At 38.6% G+C, this 23767-nt stretch overlaps 2 protein-coding genes across 4 annotated transcripts; one reads left to right on the top strand and one right to left on the bottom strand.

The window, feature by feature from the left end:
- The first annotated feature begins 6264 nt into the window (after nucleotides 1-6264).
- Nucleotides 6265-14920, top strand: LOC149844283 (uncharacterized). Of its 2 annotated transcripts, XM_090002119.1 has the most exons (7): nucleotides 6265-6866; nucleotides 7244-7458; nucleotides 9771-10071; nucleotides 10157-10242; nucleotides 10358-10449; nucleotides 12292-12593; nucleotides 14108-14920. In XM_090002119.1, the coding sequence occupies exons 1-6, from the start codon at nucleotides 6606-6608 to the stop codon at nucleotides 12537-12539; spliced, it is 1203 nt and encodes a 400-aa protein (XP_089858245.1). In that variant the 5' UTR covers nucleotides 6265-6605; the 3' UTR covers nucleotides 12540-12593; nucleotides 14108-14920. The 2 variants fall into 2 exon arrangements, with proteins under 2 accessions (XP_089858245.1, XP_089858246.1); XM_090002120.1 differs by lacking the exons at nucleotides 12292-12593; nucleotides 14108-14920 and having other exon boundaries at nucleotides 10157-10287; nucleotides 10358-10385.
- An 865-nt stretch (nucleotides 14921-15785) lies between these two features.
- Nucleotides 15786-22961, bottom strand: LOC149844282 (protein DEHYDRATION-INDUCED 19 homolog 3-like). Of its 2 annotated transcripts, none has more exons than XM_090000471.1 (5): nucleotides 22693-22961; nucleotides 22428-22576; nucleotides 21337-21414; nucleotides 20095-20357; nucleotides 15786-16190 (listed from the first exon to the last, which is right to left on the bottom strand). In XM_090000471.1, exons 1-5 carry the CDS (start codon nucleotides 22763-22765, stop codon nucleotides 16094-16096), a joined length of 660 nt encoding a protein of 219 aa, XP_089856597.1. In that variant the 5' UTR covers nucleotides 22766-22961; the 3' UTR covers nucleotides 15786-16093. The 2 variants fall into 2 exon arrangements, with proteins under 2 accessions (XP_089856597.1, XP_089856598.1); XM_090000472.1 differs by having other exon boundaries at nucleotides 15786-16187.
- Between the last annotated feature and the right edge of the window lie 806 nt (nucleotides 22962-23767).

Raw genomic sequence — 23767 nt, 5'->3', positions numbered from 1 at the left:
AAGAATATAGGATAGACTATGATTAAAGCTTTGTGCTAGTAGCTAGGATGATCAGTTCGAACCCTCAAAGCTTTAGCTCTCATTAAGATCTGACACATCTATCAGATGAATGCCAACAATTTCTTCTTAAATGAAGAATTAAAGAAAGATGTATATATAGATTCTCCACTAGGATATGAAATACCCAACATGAAGGGTTTTTCACTTAAAAAAGACTGTATGGTTTGAAACAAACTCTTAATGCATGGTATGATAAATTTAGTTATGTTATGATTAAACTTGGTTTTAAATCTTGTTATACTGATACATATAAGTTTGTTAAAAAATCTGATACAGGTGTTATTATCCTTCTTATTTATGTTGATGACATGATCATTTTTTGAGGAGATAAACATGAAGTTAGTTCTATTAAAAATATTTTAAAACAAAAATTTGAAATGACAGATCTATGTTTTATTAGATACTTTTTAAGGATTGAGATAACATATTCTACTCGTTATTTACTAACTCAATACAAATTTGCCACTGAGATTATTGACAGATCTGACATTAAAGATGAAAAGATGGTGAACACTCCTGAAGTAATTAACATAAAGATGGAGATCGATGGTGGAATACTCCTGAAAGACCCCACTCCTTATCGACAAATGATTGGAGCCCTTATTTGACAATTACCTAACCTGACAATTTTCATGCAATGCATACGACAAGCTAGTTTTAACATTTTCTTATAATTGTGCATATGAGTGTTGTTATGCACGTTATTATATATTTACAAAATTTTGCTTCTAAAGGACTTATTATCCTCCTTCTCTCCACTTGAATGATCCTAATGATAGACACTCAACTGTGATTTTTTATCTATTTATAAGTGATTCGGTATCCTAGAAATGCAAGAAGATGCGGAAAATGTCTCTATCTTCAACAAAAGTTGAGTATCATGTCATGACTACCATGACATTTGAAATCATATGGTTGATAATATTGTTGAAAGACATACAGGTGCATATGCAATCACCCTTGAGGTATTGCTGTAACAATAAAAGCACCATCTACATAGTTGACAATCACATATATATTTCATGAACAAACCAAGTATATTGAGATGAATTATCATGATTTAAATGAAGAATATCTTAAGAAGACTATCATCCTTTCCTATGTAGCATTGGAATTTCAATTGGCTTATTTCTTCACAAAAGCACTTTCTTTTCTTTAATTTTATTTCTTAATTGATAAGCTTTCGATGATCACACCATAAATTAAAGTTGTATATATATATGTGTGTGTGTGTGTGTGTGTGAACACATATATATTATACATATAAATATGTATATATATTTTTATATTATTACAATAAGTAATACTCATTAGGGGTATTTTGGTCATTTCACTATTATGTAATAGGTTGTGTTAATTAGCCTTTTTTTTATTTGTGTTTTTATATTTTTGTCTTTTATTAAGGGCATTGTATTCAAATGCCAAGAGAGTCATTGGGATGATCCCAATGGCTCTATGTGGATCCCTTTGTATATGTAAAGCCCCCTCCCCCCCCCCCCCCCCCCCCTTTTGTTGGGTCATGCTTTCTCAATCACCCTCACTCTAAATAAAAGCTATATTTTTTACTCGTGTTTTAGCTTCTAAGTGGTTTGTGTGCATGTGTTTATGTATTGACCCACGAGTGATCCTTGTTTAGTTATGTTCTAAGCCCATAAGAAGCACCTTCTTGTATCATTTTTTCTTTTTTAGTAAATTTATTATGAAAGTTTATGCATGTGGTAAAAACATGATCAAACTACTTTAATGGCAGATATTTGAAAAGTGATAGTTGGGAGGAGAGTCCGCCTCTTAAGAGTGAAATTCTGGATCCCAAAATGGTCATGGATAAGTAGGGATTCCACACTTACCACTCCAGTGACCTACGAACTGTCACCTTCCAAACAGAACCTTAGTTTCCATACATAGCCTGAATGAGGCCAAGTAGAATCCCACACTAGTTGTCAAACTTGGACCTTTCATAGGATCAGAAAACCTTTAACGATAACGAAAATTATATTAAATTGATGTACAAAAACAAGAGATTACTAAATGTCAAGCTGATGCATAAGATGCTGGTCTAAATAACCATGTCTCATTAATTACTTATACACTTCGTGGAGAGCAAGAGATCATCCTTCACGCTCAACTATCAACAACTCATGTCCAGAATATTTGTACTCAGCCCAGTGCTCTGACCGCTGTTGGAACCAATGAGTTCGTAAACTCGGTTTGGTTAAGGTCATCAAATTAAAGGGGGCACATGCGCTAGGAGCGGTCGAACCTCTAATTTTATGAAAACACATGCTCTACCAATTGAGCTACTCCAGCCCTCTCCACATGGTGAGGTTCTCTCACAATCCTTCATTTAAGCTCACATTTTTGCTCATATCCCTCTTGCCATGGCCATGAACATTTTATATAGGCAACCACTCCATTAACTTGAAGATAATGCCTCTTTAATCATAATCATGTAATCTCATCCATAACACATACTAAATATATACTATTAAATCTAATAATTAAATTATACAAATGATTCTTATTGGGCCCACCAATTTTGTGGCTCTTGAGGTTTCATATGGCCACACCGAATCCGGTACCTAGATCTAACATCATTGCCATTTTTTCTCATAAGAAAAAGAAATGGATGGAAAATCCACAGACCAAACACAGATACGTGCAACACATTATTGTACATGCACAAGTAATTCTTAATATATCAATTACATACTTCATGACAGCCATGGGATTGAGAAGTAAGAAAATTGATGACAATCAGATGCCAAATAATAACTGATCAGCGCAAGCAGTAACGAAAAATGATTATATCAACTAAAGAGGTTCATAAATGCTTACCTTCATCAGATGTCTTTTGAAACTCCACAACCAATTCCTACATTGATGTAATAAGAAAACCAATTTATTGCCCAAAGCTGAGAAACTAGCTAATATTATACTCAAACAGCCAAGCAAAGTAACTAACTGATACCCAAAAGCCATCCTATGCCAGTAAACTCTATGACAGATTGAAAGCTCAATACTGCTGAATTCAGAGATGATTGAGAATGTCTTGATTCTTCTTTATATTTTAAATTTTGAGTATGGATTAGGAATGAGTATGGATTAGGATGCTAGAAGTAATTAGGGATTGGTTATGGTAAGTTTTTATCAGCTTAAATATGACGTTATTTAAGAAATAATTTCCATTTAGATAATGGGATTTGCTAAGGTAAGAGCTGTAGATTCCCTACGGCACCATCTATGAATGGAGGTCCGGCTTCCTTGAATTAACTCTCTCTCTCTCTCTCTCTCTCTCAGCCAAAATCCATACGTTACCCATGCCCTTCCCTGGTCACCCCATATCAAGTGACCAACAATGGTGACTTCTAACTAGGGGTGGCAAAATCTGACCCGACCCACCAACCCGACTCGCCAAACCGCTTCTTAGCCGGGTTAGGGTTTGGCTTAAACGGGTTGACCTGTCTAGCTAACCCGTTTAATAAACGGGTCATGTTCATGTTAGGGGTATGCCAATCCGACAACCCGTTTGACCCATTTAATAAACAGGTTAGGCGGGCGGGTCAACCCGTTTACATGAACCCGTAAACCCGCAACCCGTATATATATATATATTAACTTATCTAACCCTAACTCTCTATATTAACTTATCTAACGACCAACCCGTCAACCGGCAATCATGTCTATGTTATCGGGTCGATTCGTTTAATAAACGGGTTGCCGTGTCATGTCAACCCGACCCGTTTATTAAAAGGGTTAACCGTGTCGTGTCGGGTTACCCGTTTAATAAATGGGTCGTGTTCGTGTTTGCCACATCCGACCCGTTTAATAAACAGGCCGTGTTTGTGTTGATGTATTCTGACCCACCAACCAGTCGACCTGACCCGATTGCCACCCCTACTTCTAACCGGTGGTGGACCCCTTGTAGGTTAGCTCAAACTGATAATAATGGAACTGTTATCAGAACTACGTGAATTAGGTAAGAGCATTCAAAGAGAATGATAAGTGACGGTATCACGAAAAAAAAAGAAGATCACGATTATTGTTTGGAAAATGACTCAACATACTATAGATAGATCGAAAAAACAAAAACGAGAAAAGAAGAAAAAATAAATCACACAAATAACAATTTTACGTGGTTCAACAAGAGTTGCTTAAGTCCACGGATCCACTATTGAGATTGAGATACTCACGATTCAAAAGTGGGTTTGCCTTTTTTAAATACAAGGAGTCTAGGGCAACCTCTTTATGGGTAAAATACAAAAAAAAAAATGCAAAAACTAAAAATTTATATCAAGGTAGAAATCAAGCTCCACCCTCCAACAATTCTTAAAAATAAGGCAAGGAGTTCAAGCATGTAGATCCTTGAGGCACTTTTTAGCTTACTGTTCATTATTCTTGGTAAATTTTTGAAAACTGTCAAATTAAAATTTTATGCTAAATCTTTTTTCAAGTATGGAGTATAGTTGATTAGTTCAGAAAGCATTACCGAACAGGCATTCACTGTTTCTACTTGTTCTTTTTTTTTTTTTACTCTTGAGACCCCTCCAGGCGCGCACAGAGACCTACCCGTGCTGGCTCAGCCAGACGCGAGCAGGTTGTATATGTTCCCCCCGCGAACACGGGGCCGCATGTTTGGGGGGTCCGAATGAGTGCCACGTTGGCACTCATTTGGGAGTTATGTACGGAGGAATATCTTGGGATCCACAATATTCCTTAGTACACGAATGAGTGCCAACGTGGCACTCATTCGGACCCGAACACGCGGCCCCGTGTTCCAGGGGGAACATACACCACCCTCTCCAGCCAGACCTACTTACGGTCTCTGTCCATGTAAGAGTAAATCATTAGTAGTCCTCCAATTTCTTCTTGCCCTTCTTCCTTTTGGACACATCTTCTTGCATCCTGATCGGATTTGCATGTGCATCAAAATAGAAGGAATAAGTAAAGAAATTTATAATGATGAATTCAAAGGACACGAACTCAGATTTCTTCCCTTGGATCTGGTTTCTGAATCATATTTAGGCAATTTACAGAGTCGAATTTATATCCTAATTAATGAATTCCTCCCTCTCAGCATCAGCAATCAGCTAGGAGACTAGGACAAATATGAAAATGTTCACCTCTGTTTCATACTTTCTCAACTGGTGGTAAGCCTATCTGGTCGGATCTGGATCAAGTCTGTTCAGAACCGATCCATGATATACTAATGAGGGTTGTAACTTGTAACTGTCACCTAACACCAAGTGGGATTGTCTAGTTTTTGAGTCTTCAACTGCTCATGTGATTTGATGGTGATGTGGATGCTTCCCTATAAAACAAAGTCTCCATGTGCCACACCTACTTATCCAAACACCTACTTATCCAAGATCCATGTGCAATCCAAAGTCGAGACAACAACAACATAGATACGTGTCAGCCCCAAGAAAAATCCTCTTTAGGGTTTTGTCTCCCACATCAAAAGGTTTTAAAAGAAAGAGCACCATGCAAAAGTTACCCCAGTTTTCCAGTCCCAAAGCAATGAACCATCTAACCAAATGGATCTGATAAATGGGTCTGGCCGGGGTTCACATGAACAATTGTTGGATCTAGTGTCTCTATCTCCGGTGGACAAGGGGGAATATTCGTGGACACTAGGTCAAGTTTACGGTCAATGTGACACCTTTATTAGGGATGCAGACCAATGAAATCCGGATCAGCTAAATGCATAAAATGGTCGAATCCGAACCGGATAATCCATCAAAACCACCAAACTCACTTACCCTAGAAATCTCTCTCTCTCTCTCTTGCCCAAAAGAGAGCAGATCAGGTGATCCGTCAAATCACCTGTGGTCTTTATGCAGTTTGTGGACGGTGAGGATTTGCTCTCTATCACAAGGGACACGCACCCGTGGGTTTCGAACTCGTGACGTCTTTTCAGTTTGGTGGCATTCACGAGTTGCCGCTAGCAGACGAGTGGAGTCCTATTGAAGCGAGGAGGGGGGGGGCATACTCGTAGTTAGAAGCTCATAAAATGGATAAAGATGTAATTACACAACAACAACGATTAATTTAATGATTAATGAATGGAGATTAAGAACCTAAATCCTGAGATTATGTCAATTTAATCACAAAGATAAGATCACCACGAAAGGGGAAGCGTTTCCGTTTGGGTTTCCGTCTATCTCTATAAATAGAGTTGCGGACGCCTCGCCGTTTCTTCTCTTTTGTGTTTCTTCAGTGTCTGAGAAAGAGTGAGAATTACAAGAAGAAGCAAGAGAGAGTGTGTCCCACGGGCTTCTTGATCTCTCGTACGTCGTCGATTCGACTCCCCGTCAAGATCCCGCCGCCCGTCGCTCGGCTGGTAGTCCCCGATACCCCGTGTTCTCGCTCCGGCGGCTTCCTTCGTCCACACGGAGACATTCGTGTCTCTTTTGGTGGAATTCTAGGGTTAGCGTTTTGGTCTCCGCTGGTTTGTTCCTTTTCCTTTTGGGATTCGAGAGTGATGTGGTGAACGGAGAGTGTGGAGGTCTTCCCTTTCATCTGAATCGAGGGGGTTGGGGTTTCAGATGTTAGGGGATCGGTTCTACAGCCCCCCTGCTGCTAGAAGGCAGCAGCAGCAGTTGTCTAGGAGCCGGGAAGGTGGCGGTGGTGGGAACGCCGGCAAGTCTAAGCCGCTTTCCCGTCTCGGGCCGCCGGAGAGCGGGGCGGGGTCCGACGATCAGGGAGACTTCCACATGTGCTTGCCGTCTGCGGGTATCCGTTCTGGAAACTTGGACCGGTTCCTTCAAGCCACGACGCCGTCCGTGCCTGCACAGTGTTTCTTTCAGGTACATGTCTCTGTAATTCCTTGTTTTTTAATGGTTTGCTTAATCGGGATAATGACGTTTCTTGATTCTTTGGTTCTTTTTGTGTATGGTTACATGATTCTTTCGGTTTGGATAATTGAAAAGAGTTACATTATTTGCTAGTTCAGTTACCTTGTCGCGTAGGCGAACGATTCTTGTGGTTCTTTGATCCTCTGGAAATGAATTTCTTTAATTCTTGGGCTCTTTAGAATTAGAAGATTCGTGCATTTTATCTATTTGATTCACTGGTTGTATGTATTTTCGATTCTGGGTTATGCCATATGAAGAAAAGAGCTCTGTTTTTTTTCTTTTTTGTGCTTGATTGGGTGGTTATTTACTTCCTGGATGTGTTCTGGCAGACAATTATGCGGGATTGGAGAAACCGTGATGTTGAGTTCCACCCCTTCTTCACGCTGGGGGATCTGTGGGAGTCTTTTAAGGAGTGGAGTGCGTATGGAGCCGGTGTGCCCTTAATGTTGAATGGAAGTGATTCTGTTGTTCAGTATTATGTGCCTTACCTGTCGGCTATTCAACTCTATGAGGATTCGTCGTATTCTCCCTCGTCAAAGCCTAGGTGTGCTTTCCTTTGGTGATGAACTCTTGGTTTATGCTGCTTTCTAGATGTATACTTGTGCTTTGGTTAATTGTTCACCAGAATTTTGATATATTTCTTTACTATAATGTTTGGAAGGTTATCACCATTTTTGCATAACAGAGGCCACTTCCAATATACAGTCGAATTATTGCATGTCTCGTCAATGAATTTCTCTCTCTCTCTCTCTGCGTGTGTGTGGGGAGGAGCTGAGGCTTGTCCTGTTGGGACCTGAAAAATCAAAATAATCTCCCACCTCTGTTTTTTTGGGATTATGCATAATTATTTTGGAGGTTTGAGACCACTTTCTTAACAGTTTTTTTCTGTTTTATTGCTTTGTTGCAATAACATACTAGGACCTTGTTCCAGAATCTTTTTTGAGGTTAGACGATTGGTAATGGCTTTCAGAATAATACTCCGAGGGTTCAGACCATCTCGTATGACACTGCTTTATCTCAAAAGAGAAAATGAACATGCTGAGTAGTGTATCCTGTGAATATGGACGTGGGCACGAACTGTGGTGTGCAATACGGGTTTACCCATGTCTGTAGGGTATTGCATTGTTTTTGAAGTGAACATGCAATGGGGAAAAGGAGAAATTGAACTATTGAGAAAGCGCACCAACTGTCTACCAAGGTTCCTTTTTGGTATAAGCGGCACCGTTAGATTGCCATTTATATAATGAGAGCTCTAATCAGGGCACTGCACCCAAGGATTAATGTAATGAATAACTGCATCTCTGTCACTCATAAGTGGCATAATAATATAACTATAAAATGAACACTAAAATTGCATATTATTGTCACTAGCAAGTGGCAAAAGCTAAAGCACAAAAAATGAATAACAAATACAAGCAAACCATAATTTTAACAATGTGGGGTTGTAACTGTCAGTCTAGGTGTCTGCAGAGCTAAAGCAGGGCTGCATGTGGCATAGGTTTGGGCAGTGTTTCTGTCTGTCTTATATTTGCATGCTTAACCATCCTAGTTGGTCGCTACATTTTATGAGGGATTCAAATGGATTGAATTTGGTTAGCCATACCAAATGCGACTAATTGGATGTGACTTAGATTGATTCAGATTTCTATTCACAGTCAATGTAAAATCACTCTGAACAAGTTAAGAGTGCAAATACAATAATACAATTTGGATCCGAACAAAATCCACTAAGCTTACTTAGATGTAGTCAGATCTGATGAAATTCTGTTTCCATTTGTTAGAAACTTAGCATTAAGAAATGGCTCTGAAAATTTATTATAAACTTTAACCCTGGACACATGACTAGTACCTTTTTTGGAGAGGTGTTTCCAGTCACTCAGGTCACAGGTTCAAACTCAAAAACTTACAGTTTGAAACTATGTGAGAGTTGGGTTGGATTCATGTGGAGAATTGGATACAGTTTGAAACTGAATGGATTCAACCATGTAATACTGAATCTGACCTGATTATGTATTCTGATATATCACAGGGATACTGCAACTTACCCCCCATGTTGTGTGACTCATGTACTATTCTTAACAGCAAAAGTTACAGAAAAATGATGCGCCTTTTGTCCCTTTAGCTGTGTCCTTGTGACATAGATTCTGATGCAATTCTTTTACCAGATCCAATTAAATGAGTTCAGGTTGATTGGATATCTGACCCAAACCCCTATCTTTTTCATCCCCACATTTTGCTGTAGGAATTGGATGAAAATTGCATCTTTTTTACCTCACCAGCTGAAGTATTGTAATGGTCCATCCATGAGGGCAGTCAAAAGCTTGTTCTCGCTTTAACTGGAACCTAGTGGGCCACTTTTGATGATCTAAGTGCCTCATCTTCTCTTGTTAAAACTAATACAATGCTAATTCATTTCTACTAGCGACTTCCAAGATTTTATCTTTTTCATTTTTTGCCGGTCAGGCTCTTTTGAAGCAGTTTTCTGTGGGGTTAGCTCCTCTGTCCAGCTTGTGTGGGTTTGTGAAGGCAAACTGCATTAGCAATGCAAATTCTGTTTGATGTGCGAGATGTTTTCTAAAATATAGTAATATTATTTTTGTGGTAGTGGTTTAGGCGCGATGTTTTTATTAGTGTGCCTGTGGGAGGGTTTGATAATCCTCAATCTCATTGTAGACAACAGTATCCTATTATGTAGACACTTAATTTGAATTGCTAAAGATGTTTTTTGTTCAGGATTATCATTTAATCTTTGCCAAATAAGTACCAGTGTTGATATATGTCTACTTTTGACACTTCCTAGTTCTTTCTGATGTAGTTTTTCTTTCCTTACTCCCCCTTCATTTTTCTTTGACACAGGCAGCCTGGTGAGGAGAGTGATGGGGAGTCTTACCGGGATACAAGTAGTGATGATAGTTTTGACCTTGACTGTGAGAAAAGTTTGAAAAATTCAAATAAAGAGGCATGGAGCTGGCGCTATCCATCATATGAAGTGAGCATGCCGAGGATGGATAGGCAGTTCTCAGGAGAAAAGTCATCAATGAATCAAGAAGGCTTTTCAAGTGATTATGGTGATATGTATAATAACCCTCGTGATTGTCTTGCTTTTGAGTTTTTTGAACAGAGTCCTCCTTACAGTCGGCAGCCCCTAGCAGACAAGGCATGTACAACATCTCCTCTTTGTTCTGTGCTAGTGATTGTGCCCATAACAGATTTGATCAAATTTGGTGTTTAACTTGTTCCAGATTATGGATCTTGCATGTCAGTTTCCTAAACTTATGACATTGAGGAGCTGCGATTTGTTGCCTGCTAGTTGGATTTCTGTTGCATGGTGAACTCAACTAAGTTTTTTCAAATGTAGAATGTTTATAGACATGTATTCTTCATGCCCATTCTTGTTGGTTTATCTGAAATAATTGACTGATACATGATGAAAATCGATGCAGGTACCCTATATACAGAATACCAACAGGTCCAACGCTGCGGGACTTGGATGCATGTTTTTTAACTTTCCATTCTCTCTCTACACCTTTTAAAGGTAGAGGTCATTCTCAACCTCTCAACATCTCCCATAACCCACACATTTATGCATGCGCACTATCCACACGGAAAAGTGCATGCATAAACACAGGTGCACGTCCATGGTTGGCTAAAATATATGTTTGTGTCCTAGGCCCCCTGTGCACACTCCCATGGACAATCACGTCCTTTCTGTGTTTCCCATCGCAAAATTTGCATAGCCAGCTTCTAGGGTGATTGGGTATACAATACTCATGCATCTAGTGGATGTGCATTTGGAAGCCAAGATTGTTGTGTTTTAACAATTATGTTTCTTATTGTACTTTGTAACTGTGTCCTGTTACGTACTCTGCGTATTTTCCATCCCATTAAGTGCCAACTCAACCTAGGAGGATGTCTTTTGATTTTGTTGACTGTCGCAACGTAGAATTAGGTTTATTGCTTCACAAATTCTTGCCAAATAAATCTAGGTATCTGAACTGTGGTCTAGTTATCTCTCCATATGGAAAGCGTTCAAAATTGGGTGTTGCATGTGAATACAGCAAATCAGTACTGTAATAGATATTATGCAGCAAGTACCTGCATCACATAGGTGTTGGTGCTGGTATGTGGCAAGATGCAGTTGTTTTCCCAAAGAGGGCCATGTGTTGCACATGCATTATGTATACACTATACAATATATACTTTAAATGTGGTACTCTGCTTATAGAGGAAACACAGAAAGTATACATATTTATAGGAACACAAAATGTATTCTATTATATAATATGTCTATATACCCATTAGCACCAGCACTGGTACCCAGAAGTATCAGTGCCATCATGGATATGCCAGGCATTTTTAAGTACCCACTTACATAGTTTATGAAAAATAAAATCCGATGCATTAAAAGATATATTTGGAACAGAATAATATGGAATTTTAAGAATTATGCTAAAAGGGACACCTTTTATTGATAAAATTATTTTATATTTTATATTTTGAGAAATAATGTAAAAAGAGTAATTTTAAGGTAAGTTATCATCTAAGTGGGGTCATATCCTTCAGTCAAAGAGGTTGGGTGTCGCAGGATGTGTTTGCACCTGTTCTTGAGTCTTCATGATCTGGTAAGGTTGCCCCTAGTTTACGCATGGTCTTTGATATTGGCCTATCCGGCCATGCTCAGACATGTGGGTGTTGTTGTCTGGTGGGTCCTTGCTGGACAACCATACTCATGCTTGCCTAGTCATATCAGACTCCTTTTTCTAGGAAGATTCTGGTTTGACTAGGTTATTGCTCAGAAAGGTGTTGCTGGGGCTCAGATAAGTCAACTATGTCAATATATTTTTAGCTGATTGATTTTATTGAAGACTCAGACTTTGGACTTCAATCTTGTACAAGTCTTTATACTGGTGTTTGTCACTCTAACCAGAACATAGCTGCACATGCATCTTGATTTTATCGTGCATCTGGTGCTGGTACTTCTTTTACAGTGGATTTCACTATCAAGGAAATAAAGAATTTTACAACTTGGTGACTTTACCCGAGTGCAGTGCATAATATGAAATAATCCTGGAACATGTCAGTCCATTGATATGTTTATCGATTTGCAGTATTGATGTTTTTTTTTGTTGCAATTGCATACAACCACATCAGAGTTCCATATGCAATCTCACTCATATCACTCTTCCTGTACATTTAAGTCGTTCATACGGTGATTTGTTAATTTGTCTAGGACTTTGGATGTATCCTCAAAAAATATATATCTAGGATTTGGACGGAAGCACCTGCACAACTGTGTCAAACTCCTCCCGTATAACCAGACATGCACACGCACATGCACTTGCTTTTGACTTCCTATTGATAGTGTCCTTTTTGCCAGGTGCGGAAAGTGATGGGATCCATGCCAGGTGTTCTACTGCTGCCCTTGATGCGTCACCAATGTTGTCGCTGCTTGTTTTTGGTCTAGCCTCTTATAAATTTAAAAGTTCAGTGTGGACACCCACTGGAGCATATGAACACCAGCAGGCTAGCTCATTGTTGCAGGCAGCAGATAACTGGTTAAGGCTTCTCCAAGTCAGTCATCCTGACTTCCATTTCTTTGTCTCCCATGGCACTCACTGGAGATGAGAATAGGAAGCTCATGGTGATTGAGATTTTTGAAGATGGAGAATAATGGATATGGTGAGTTTCTATTTCCCGCATCATCTGTACCTATGCAGTGCCTGCACTGCACTGCAGAGTTTCTATAGGGAGCACTATAGTTATGCTTGGGTCAACAAACTTGAAAGAAGGGCAGAGATTTGCGATGATCTCGCTGTTTTATATTTGAATGGTTCAAGGGCTAACAACTAGCATTAGTTTTGCTACAGCCCCCATTGCACAAGTGGATCAACAAGAGCTTGTTTTTTTTTCCCTTGGTGGTGTTGGTGGAGGGTGGATCCATAATGCTTTTTCCTGTTCATTGTGGTGATGCATTGCACCCTGTACAAATTATTTAGTTAAACAGTATTTGATGGTGATGAAAAGAATTATATTGACTCGAACTAGAATTACTCTTTCAACAGCTTAAGGAAAATTTCTTTGCATGATCCTGTTTGCTGTTCTTAAGTTACATTAATATCTAAGGATCAAGCAAAAAAGTATTTGAAAACTATATATCTAATCTTGTTCATCTAGGGACCATGTTTTCTTTGTGCAACCATGTGTTTGTTTTTGAGATGGTTGAGCATGGGCTATGTATTTCGGCTTGTCTAGGACCAAGGGTTTTACCATATTCCAAATCCTTTGGTGGATGTGCACCCTACAAAGGTGGAATGTGTCTTAGATCAATAAGGGTGATTAGGAGGGGTTAATTGTTCTAGTTTTATACTTTTTTTCCCTTTTGGAAAGGAAAAAAAGAAGCAAACCCAGTGAAGTTTGAACTTGGGACGCCAGCCAGCATGCATCTTTCGACCCGCACAAAATTGTTTTCCACGCCCTATGAAATTAGGTGTTGGAATGCTCTGCCTCTGATAATCCACATCTACAGATCATCTCATTAAATTGATGACAGTTGGAGTGACCTATGAGAGATCCTCTTCTTTCCTCTATCGACCCGGGGGTATTCCAGTCACCAAGAACCATCCATGGATCGTCTTTGAGACGTTCTAACAAGTCTCATATTGACTTTCTCTGTCTTCATTTTTGTCCATACACACCCGTGAGTAATAGTATATCATTTCTCTGCTCCACCAAAATAAATAGAATCTGGTTTGTTATTAGAACTACTTTCACTGAGACTTTCTTTGGGTTTCACATGCAGATTATCCGAATGTTAGTCCTAGCTTCGAAATTCCCTACCAAGTGATCAAAAAATTCTTTTATGTCTGCCAAGGCTTTCACCATTATTTTCATCTTCAACATAAAAATTACATCCACTTTGTGGTCATTAACTACTCCCACAGTATGCTTGCGAGCTCACCTTCTTCCCAGGCCTCTAACATTCCAAGCCATAATACACCTCATCACCATCCTGCACTTAAATAATCACAAACATTAGCTTTAGAAATCATTCAGAATATACCTCTCTCTGAACTTTTGGTGGACATTCTTGCAAAAGTTTTTGGAGGATCCAGCTGCGTAGTGATTTTCCTTTGAGTTACGTTTATTTGTTTGTTTAATGCTGATTCTGATAAAAAGCTATATGGTCTTTGCAGCAATGTGAAGAGCTGCTGGTGCTCATTGATTGGCGGTGGACACGGGTGAAGTGCTCTGTGAAGCCAAAAAAATATTGGTACGTTTTAGGAGTCAGTGACAGAGAACCATTTAACCAACGTATCCAATGAAATAATATGAACTACTATGTGGCGCAATTCTTCTAGTCTACCTTCCTCGGGGAAAATAAAAAAAGAAATCTAGTCCAGTGGTACGTCTGGACAACACTTGAAAGTTAGAACCATGAATTGGAGATGTGACTTGTCTGCTACAGGCTGCTGAATGGGAGAGAAAAATCTTGAGAACTAATATGCATATCACCTTCAAGATTATTTTTCCTTCTCTGATAATTCTTATCATATGCTTGTTGCAATTATTTGCTAGAGCGCTGACTCTATGCAAAGTCTCCTTTTCATAATCAAGGTCAGAATTATCATCCATGCTAGCTTCCTAGTAAAACTCAGCACCACTACCTTGAATAAGCCACCTAACCAAATGCAAAGCTATGGTTCTGCAGTCTAAATTGTTGGTGCGCAGGGAAGCAAGGTGAGGAAATCTGTTTCTGGTGCAGGGAAAGACCTATTAGTAGAAGCTGGTGTGATCTATGCTGCACAATTCAGTGTTCAATTGCAAACTGAGAAACTTGAGAAATAGAGACTGAAAGCATTGTGATGTTTCTGTTCATTGCTTTTGTAAATTTCATGCAAAATGTTATAATTCAAGGATTAATTTTTCCTCACTTTCAGAACAGAATGTGTACACTTCAATGGTTGGTTCTGTGTAAACCATAAGTGATCAGAAAGCATTAAGTTTAATATTTTTTCCATCAAGGAAAATGGGCCATTCTACTGCGTCTGTGCACATCCTGTGATGTTTTAAATGAACCTGCAGTTTGTCCTTTTGTGGGATGAAGTCTAAGATTCTTTGATTCTTTCATGGGTTCTACCAGTATTGTCAAGGCTTTCTTTTGCCTTAATGGATGCGCCAAATACAGCAATGTCTACGGTTAAATACTACCAGTATTGTCAATAAGGAAAAACAATCTCCACAAAATCATAGAATGATACCTGCTTCTACCAGTGGACATTGTGTTTAAAATCAAATTGGTTTAACCACGTTAGATACTGATCTAATGTGAATAATTTTCAGGATGTCTAATCCCGTTTAAACATCATGCCATTTCTGAAAAATGATAAAGCTATTAAGATCAATCCTTAAATTTGATAAGCATGTATTTAAACCTGTTAGGAAATTGTAAGCTTGGCTGACCAGTCCCAACTTGTGAACACTTTTTTAACGACCATGTGGAGAATACATTGCTTCTTAATAAATAAGCCATAATGCACGTCTACAGGGAAGTCCACATCTAATTTACTCTACTAGATAATACAATGCTATTGACAGTACCAATGTACCCCCCGCCCTTCTTTTTTCTGTTGGTTCCTAGTCTCAGAAAATGTAGAAGGGAGGAAACTAGAGACAGGGCAATTTAGCAGGAACACAATGATCAAGCCATACGCCTATCTGAGAGGGATATTCAGAGTTTGCCTATCAACAAGTAGTTTTGCATCTATTGTTAAATTATAATATTTACTGTCCTTGATTAGTAACTCAATGATAATCAACCAAGAAAAGGATTTCTATGAAACGACACAAAACACAAAGCGGGCCAGCCATATAAAGCAGGTTGTATTTTCATTAGAAGGAGCTGCTTCCATTTTAAACAAGACAATAATATTTCTGTTGGAAGTCTCTGGAATGGAAATATTACATATTGCCCTAACCTATCAACAGTACCTGATATAATACGGACCAAAAACACCACTAATCATGTATGAAGAACATGATGGGTTACCACTCCAGTTTAAGGCAAGCAAACGAGCCAATCCTTTTCATTATCATGATTCACCATTGCTATATTCAGGGCCCTAGGAGAAGAAATGCCTCAACCAGAGATTAGAGTGGTGATGATGTCTGGGTTTGTTCTTTCATAATGTATCCTCGAAAATGGTAGAGAGCAAAAGCCCCTGCACGAAGCTGCATCTGCGGGCCTTTTCCTCCTGTTCCTCATCAGGTAGTTCGCTGCTGAAACCACAAATTTTTTTTTATAGGTCAGCCTAATAGAGCAAGACTGAAATCATACAGAGGAGCTAGACGGAAAAAAGAGATGCACAGATAAAACTGCAAATCAAGCAACCTTTCAACAAGCATGTGGTCTTTGCACGGAACAATTAAATCTTTTTCCAATGAATAAAGGTGAGGTTTAGCATGATATTCAAGAGACAAACTAAAAGCACACGGGACAAGTTATCATGATGATGTGCTTTAGGTGAAGTGCTGCTTGGCACGATAACAGTGGGAGCAGGGGCAATGAAATCTGGACTTCGGTAGCGTGCAACGCATATAGAGTAGCAACGTTGTTTCCTATCTCATGAATTCTAACCAGTCAAGGAATAAATGGGGCCATATTTGCACTGTAGAGTTGGCAGTCATTTCCATAATTACCAGCTTCCCTATCTCGGGTTGAAAGTTGAAACCTATGAACTATAAGATATCATACCCCAGCTTTCTAGAGGTCAGATTAGCTATTGAGAAGAACAATGATCTACAGGTATGGGGAATGGCACATCAGTGAACAAAAATACCATGATTGATTATTGAACAGGAACTCCATGACAATTCAAAAGAAAGTTGAGCTTTCTTGTATTTCATCAAAGACGAGATACTGATGACAGTATCAACAGAAAGAGTAGGAAAGGGCAAAGTAGCTAGAACTCCAAAGAGAAGTAACAACATTCACTTCCTAACAAACTTGATATTGCCACCTCCCAACCTGACACACAAACATGTGTGCATGCACAAGCAAACAGGAGCTAGATCATAGCACTGAGGTGGTTAGAAGCTGACTTCCACAAAGGATTTATAGAAAATAGCATGACTATACACCGACTTCACGGTGCTCCCATCCCTATGCATTTTTTAGGTTCACCTTAGAAGCATAACTTCCTGTCACATTGAATGAGCCATCAAATGGTCATAGAAAAAGCCCTAATAGCACAATTGCTTTTCAGTGCTCTCAGCTGCCACGAATACAACACATGCTGGTATTTTGAAAAAATACAGATACAGTATTGTCAGCATTGTTATTTATATAAAATATGATCATCAGCATCTATCATAGCATCAACATACTCATGGTTGGTATAGGTTCAACCAGGGGCGAAGCAACATTCGGGCTAGGGTGGGCACGTGTCCACCCTGACCCAACAGATTGGGCAGTGAGTGCCTGCCCTCGCCCTCAGAAAGGTCGGTTCAGGGTCCGAGTCCATGACTCTCTCTCTCTCTCTGCACCCCCCCCCCCCCCCCCCTCCCCTACTCATGGTTGGTATAGGTTCAACCAGGGGCGGAGCAACATTCGGGCTAGGGTGGCCACGCACCCACCCTGACCCGACAGATTGAGCAGTGAGTGCGCCCTCTCCCTAAGAAAGGTCGGTTCAGGGCCCGAGTCCATAACTCTCTCTCTCTGCGCCCCCCCCCCCCCCCTCCTGACACTCTGGGCCTCTGACGGCACTAGTGGCAGTGATGGTGCACATGGCCCTGCCCTAAGGTCCTCTCTCTCTCTCTCTCTCTCTCTCTCTCTCTCTCTCTCTCTCTCCACCGAAACTTTGCCAGATTCAGACTAACCATCCGCCATTCGGCGGCCTCTCTGGCGCACGCCCCTGGCCCTAGTGGCTGGTTCTCCTTCTTTTCAATTTTTTTTTTTTCAAAATGTTTGAGAGGGTCTTGATTTTAAGGGTTTTGGTTTTAGAGGTTTTACTTTTTTTTAATTAACATAATGTATTTGTTAGGGTTTATGTTTTTTATTTAGTTATTTTTTTAAAATAGCATGAATGTTTAATTAGGGTTTTAAGGTTTTGTGAGTGTTTTTTTTTTTAATTAGCATTAGGCATGAATAATGAATGCTTGATTTTTTGTTAGAATATTAGAAGTTTTATTTGTTCTTTTTCAATTAGCATAAAATTAAATATGTGATTCTTTTAGGATTTTGAGTATTGATTTGGATTTTTTCAAATAACATGAATATATAATGAAGGTTTTAGGGTTTTTTATCTGATATTTTCTTTTTAATTATCATTAAGCGTGATTCCATTAATAAATGCTTGAATTTGGTTAACAAACCCCTAAATCTTTGATTTTTGTTAGGATTTATATCTTTTATTTTGGTTTTTCAAATGACATAAATATTTAATTACATTTTTTTTTCAATTAGCATATCTATAATGTGATGTTTGTTAGTATTTAAGGCTTTTATTTGGTTTTTTTAGAATGACGTAAATGTTTAATTTATGGTTTTAAGGTGTGTGTGTTTAATTACCATTAGGTTATCCATGAATATTATGTGGTTTGATTTTGGTTAGAATATTAAGGTTTTTTTATTAATTAATCATAAATGCATAAATTAAAATGTTTGTAGGGATTAGGTTTTTTTTTTTAAAATAACATAAATGTTTAGGTATGGTTTAAGGGGTTTTTGTGTTTTTTTTCAAATATCATTAGGCATGAATATATGAATATTGCAAGACGTAATTTTGGTTAGAATATTAGTGTTTGATTATCACTTATCATAAATGCATGATTTATGTTGTTTGTAGTAATTAGGGTTTTGATTTGTTTTTTTTAGAATGATATAAATGTTTAGTTTACAGTTTTAAGGTTTATGTGTTTTTTTTCTAATTACCATTCAACACGAATCCATGAATATTGTGTGATTTGATTTCAGTTAGAATATTAGGTTTTCTTATCAACTAGCATAAATGATCCATTTATGATGTTTGTAGAAAATAGGGTTTTGATTTGGTTTTTTGAAACATATTGTTAGTAATTGTTTTTTCTTTTTCACTTTGTATTTGTGCCCACCCTAGTTTAGAATCCTGGCTCTGCCCCGGGTTCAACCTGAAGTAAAAAAAAAATGCCTCATTTTAAGACTCTTTTTTCTATAGCAAGTACAAGGTACTTGCACGTGTTCATTTATCCACCATAACCATTTCCAAAGATACTGTACACCATCTAATCATGGTAAACTGTTTATACAGCAAGAGACACATTAGGTCCCTTTTATATACCAAGAGCCACATTTAAGTCCACACCAAATGCTTAATCACTACACTATACGCACACACACGTGTGTGCATGTACCCCATGTCCCATTTTCCATAAAATAGGTCAGGACTAAGCTCCGTCACACGAAAAATTCACTTGGCAAGCATGCCCCATGTTCACATGATGATTGGAACTAAGCTTTATTTTCAACATTACAAGATAATTGCAGATAGATGCAACTAGAAGACTGGGTGTGCATAATCACTACACTATACGCACACACACGTGTGTGCATGTACCCCATGTCCCATTTTCCATAAAATAGGTCAGGACTAAGCTCCGTCACACGAAAAATTCACTTGGCAAGCATGCCCCATGTTCACATGATGATTGGAACTAAGCTTTATTTTCAACATTACAAGATAATTGCAGATAGATGCAACTAGAAGACTGGGGAGAGAGATGTAAGCAACTGTTAGCATGGTGAATAAGAAAGATTCATTCAATTTTATGGACACTATATGTCTACCATCAGAAGCAAATACATGAATCTGTATAAAAGCCTAACATGGCTGTAGACAAATCTAGATGATCATGATATGAGGCACAAGGCATACAGTTTATACTTTCTGTAACAAAAGAATTAAGAGGGCCTCTAGTCAGGTCTTACCAAGAAAAAAGAGCACACCATAGCCCATAATTCACAATATCAGACCAACATAGCAATGAATGTAGGGCTCATGGCATGGCATGATATTCATTTACTGAGTTGGAAAACAGAAATTATTTTGCCTTTTGGGGGATATATGAAGGGTGCCATTGGAAACTCATTAGAAAAGATGCCCGTTCATGGAAAATATACTGAATTGAAACAGTCAAATGGACATACCTTTCTGCCACTTTGTCATCTATGGATTTCTTATCAGAAGTCCCCTCAGCTGATGAATATGACTCAGGTTTTTCCGGGGCATCAACCATAGGAATGCTGTAAATGAATGATGACAACAAAGGGTCGGGTGCGGTATTGGATGAAGCAACTGGACAAGATGAAGCTGCAAAAAGAGACTGTAGGTGCCCTTCTCGCAGTTCCCTATTCAACATTGAAAGTGTAGAATGAGAGGACCCTTTTCGGTATCTTCTTCTGTGCTGCATGTGAACTCCAGTCAAGGAACACAGGAAATACACATACATTTTCGATTAACATAACTATATGAAATAACTGGCTACTGAAACTGAAACAAGTTTGAGAATTTCAAGAAAATATAAAAAAACTAGGTGAAACAATTCAACTAGATTCACAGAAAAGCAACCACCTCGACAACAAAAATCTGGAGTCAAAATAAATACTTTGTATACCATCTCAGTTCCAAATATATTGCACTCAGTGAGAAGCAAAATTCAGCCTTGCTTATAAAATGATAGGGGAAAAACATTTCACTCACTCAAACAACATTGCCTGGAAAAAGACAATCACTCTACACTTCAAAAACGGGCTCCTTTTGAAGGATAGGTCATAGTGAGCTAACTACTACTGCTGACTTGCTTATATCTGCCAAAATATCTTTACAGAATTAAAGAGCAGAGACCAGGAATAAGCTTAAATCTTTCCAACCATGATCTCCATCATGATCATGCGATGCAGGTTCCCAATGGCCTGCACGAATTGTAGTCAAGACTGGCAGATAAATATTCCAAAATGCACCCTTTTGTGACTTACATCAAACTGAAGCCAGACAATAATGAAAGGTGGATGAACGACCTCAGACTGTATTCCACAGAGAACAGACTTACGAATCAGTTAAATCATTTCCCAAGTTATAGGATGGCCTAAGCACCACTGTCCATACAAAAAATGCACAATCAAAAGGCATCCCCCACACCTGGAAATAGCAAAAGAAACCTATGCTCAGTCCTAACAAAACATTCTACAAACCACTTAGACAATTACAATATTTGTTGAAGTAGACTCCCAATGGCATGGTTGATGCTTAGAATACTTTAAATACTTTTCACAATCATACTCATGCTTTTGAAGAACTTCAAAAATTGGCATATAATTCAACAAATGAATAAATAACCATAGAACATAAAAGGTTCATCGGTTTCTGAAAGAAAATAAGAAAAAGGATATCTTAAAGAAATGGCCGTGTTGCATGGTGATATGCCCAACCATATCCATCCCTACCCTAGTTCCACAAACAGGGCACACCTGTGAAAATAGAAGAGAAGTCACGTTTAGAGCAGGAAGTTAACAACAAAAAACAAAGGTGACAGTACAATCACTACAGTGTAGAAAAAGGTACGGGGACAGTACAATCACTACAGTATAGGAAAAGGTTAAGTATAATTCAAAGTTCTCATTTGAATATACAATTTTCTAAGTATTCTGTCAAACCACTAATAGCAGCACAAGAACACCGCAATAAAGCTAGGCTTCAAGAGATACAAATAAATAACTTGAAAAAATAAGACAAAGATAGAACTATCAAATACATTAAATCTTCCCGAGAGAAGCATGAAATTGTGTTTTTTTTTCCTGGAAACCAACATTCGACACTATAGGTTCTTAACTTAGAAATTCCATCCCATGAGTTCTCATCCAAGCTATCGGAGACGGCCTATAATCAGAGAAAGATGACTGTGCGCTGCGGGAGTGTCTAGGAGCAGATTGACTTCTTGACTCTTGAAGGAACAATAGATGACACAAACAAGACAGGGCGTAGAATATAGTTCTACATATGGTGGAAAAGTGTCAATATGGGGAAGCAAACATCTGAGGCATAGTGGAAAACTCCTGACAGATGACAAACACAAAATATGTGACTGCTGGAAAGAACAAATACCACAATCGTCCGAAGTTCCGAACCAAATCCCCCACCAAACCCAAGTTGGAAAAATGAAAGTAAAAACAATCGGGGTTTTAGTCAAACAATATTAATACCGCACTCCCATAAAGGCAAGACCTACATAAAACCTGAATTTGCAAACTCAAGGCTCTACATAAGAAACAAATTTATCCACTTGCAGTGAAAGCTCCAATCAATCCCGACAAAAAAATCCAATATTTGTACCGCAAATCTTCACAATGGATCATTTTTCAAAAACCCAACAATCCCAACAGGAAAAAAAAAAACATTAAGTACAGTAGAGTGTACAAAATCGAGACGATCATTCGCCAGAAACAAAACAAAGAAAGAAACTCAAGAGGAAACGAAAAGCTACCGCATTTTTAGCTTCGACGGAGTGCTCATCATCTATGTGACAACAGAGCCCCAAGATATCGAGATCCTCCGAACAAAACGGGCACGGGAATTCTGTGCGCAGATCGTCTTCCCCGTCGAAATCATCAAAGCCCAACTGAAGATCCGCACCTGGAACAACCAAAAACGCGAAAAGCCCCAAATCCGAAAACCACATAAAAATGAAAAAACCTCAAAACCATGAAACAAAAAAAAACAGAACTTGAGAGAGAGAGAGAGAGAACTACCGGAACGGATTTGAAAAGCCGATTGGTGACGCTTGGATGCAGAGAAGCGAGCGGTCCACGAATCAGCATCCATGAATCAGATTTTTTCCGCCAAATCTTTCCCACAATTCAGACACCCCAATTCCTCCAACCGCAACCAAACAAAAAACGAAAACACAGAATCGCCGGCGAAAGCGGGGGGAACGAAAGCCGGCGAGCTTGGGGAGAAGGAGCTGAGCCCTTGGTTTGAAGTTTAACTCTTGCTGGTGACCCTACTCGAAGTTCAGCTCGTAGGAAAACAAGCCCATGAATTGACTTACTTCTCCATGAGGGCTTCCTCGTCTTAAAAAATAGAAAAAAGAAAAAAAAGCCTCCCATCTCATATCCACGTGTCGAATCACCCATAAGCCAAAATTGGATAATATGTTTTATATAGAAATTCATGGGGGTAGTGGGAAAAGGAAGGGAGACCATAGATATGTGCATCCCTAATGCTGATCATTATACTTATGAGCACAATATATCGGGTGTTTATTTTGGATCTATAACTTAAAAATATTATTTATCAGTCTTTGGTTTAGGAAAAACAGCAAGAGCATTCCTCAAATTTATTTAATTTTCAATTATTTCCCCATTTTTCTTGCAATTTTAGATCATTTTAGTTGTAGCTATCTCTTTAGTATCAAACTGAAAATTTTCAACAACACTTTTGTTTCCCCTGCATCCCACTTATGAATGTCTCCATGAATCGTTCGTGATCAGCTTCCACAAGCAGCTCGTTTAGCTTAAACAAGTTGTGAGTGTTCAATTCGTGTGAGCTTCAATTGATAAAAAATATAATTTTTGTATGTAGTATATATTTTCTAAGTGTAATATATAAAGAGAAAGATTCATGAAAAATATACATGTGACATATGAACTATTAAATATAATATATATATATATAAGTGTAATATATAGAAAATATATATATTCTATGTATAAATAACATGATTTTTTTTTACACGAGCCAACCTGTGTTCGGCTGGCCTCACTCAGGGATGAGTTGAGCTCGAGCTCGAGCTCGACTCAGCTAAACACTAATATGAATCAAGTC

This window comes from Nuphar pumila, chromosome 3, assembly GCF_984573655.1.
Source record: "Nuphar pumila chromosome 3, dmNupPumi1.hap1.1, whole genome shotgun sequence".
Classification (NCBI taxonomy): domain Eukaryota; kingdom Viridiplantae; phylum Streptophyta; class Magnoliopsida; order Nymphaeales; family Nymphaeaceae; genus Nuphar; species Nuphar pumila.
Note: the sequence above shows the minus strand (reverse complement) of the source record. Positions and strands in the feature narration are given on the sequence as shown.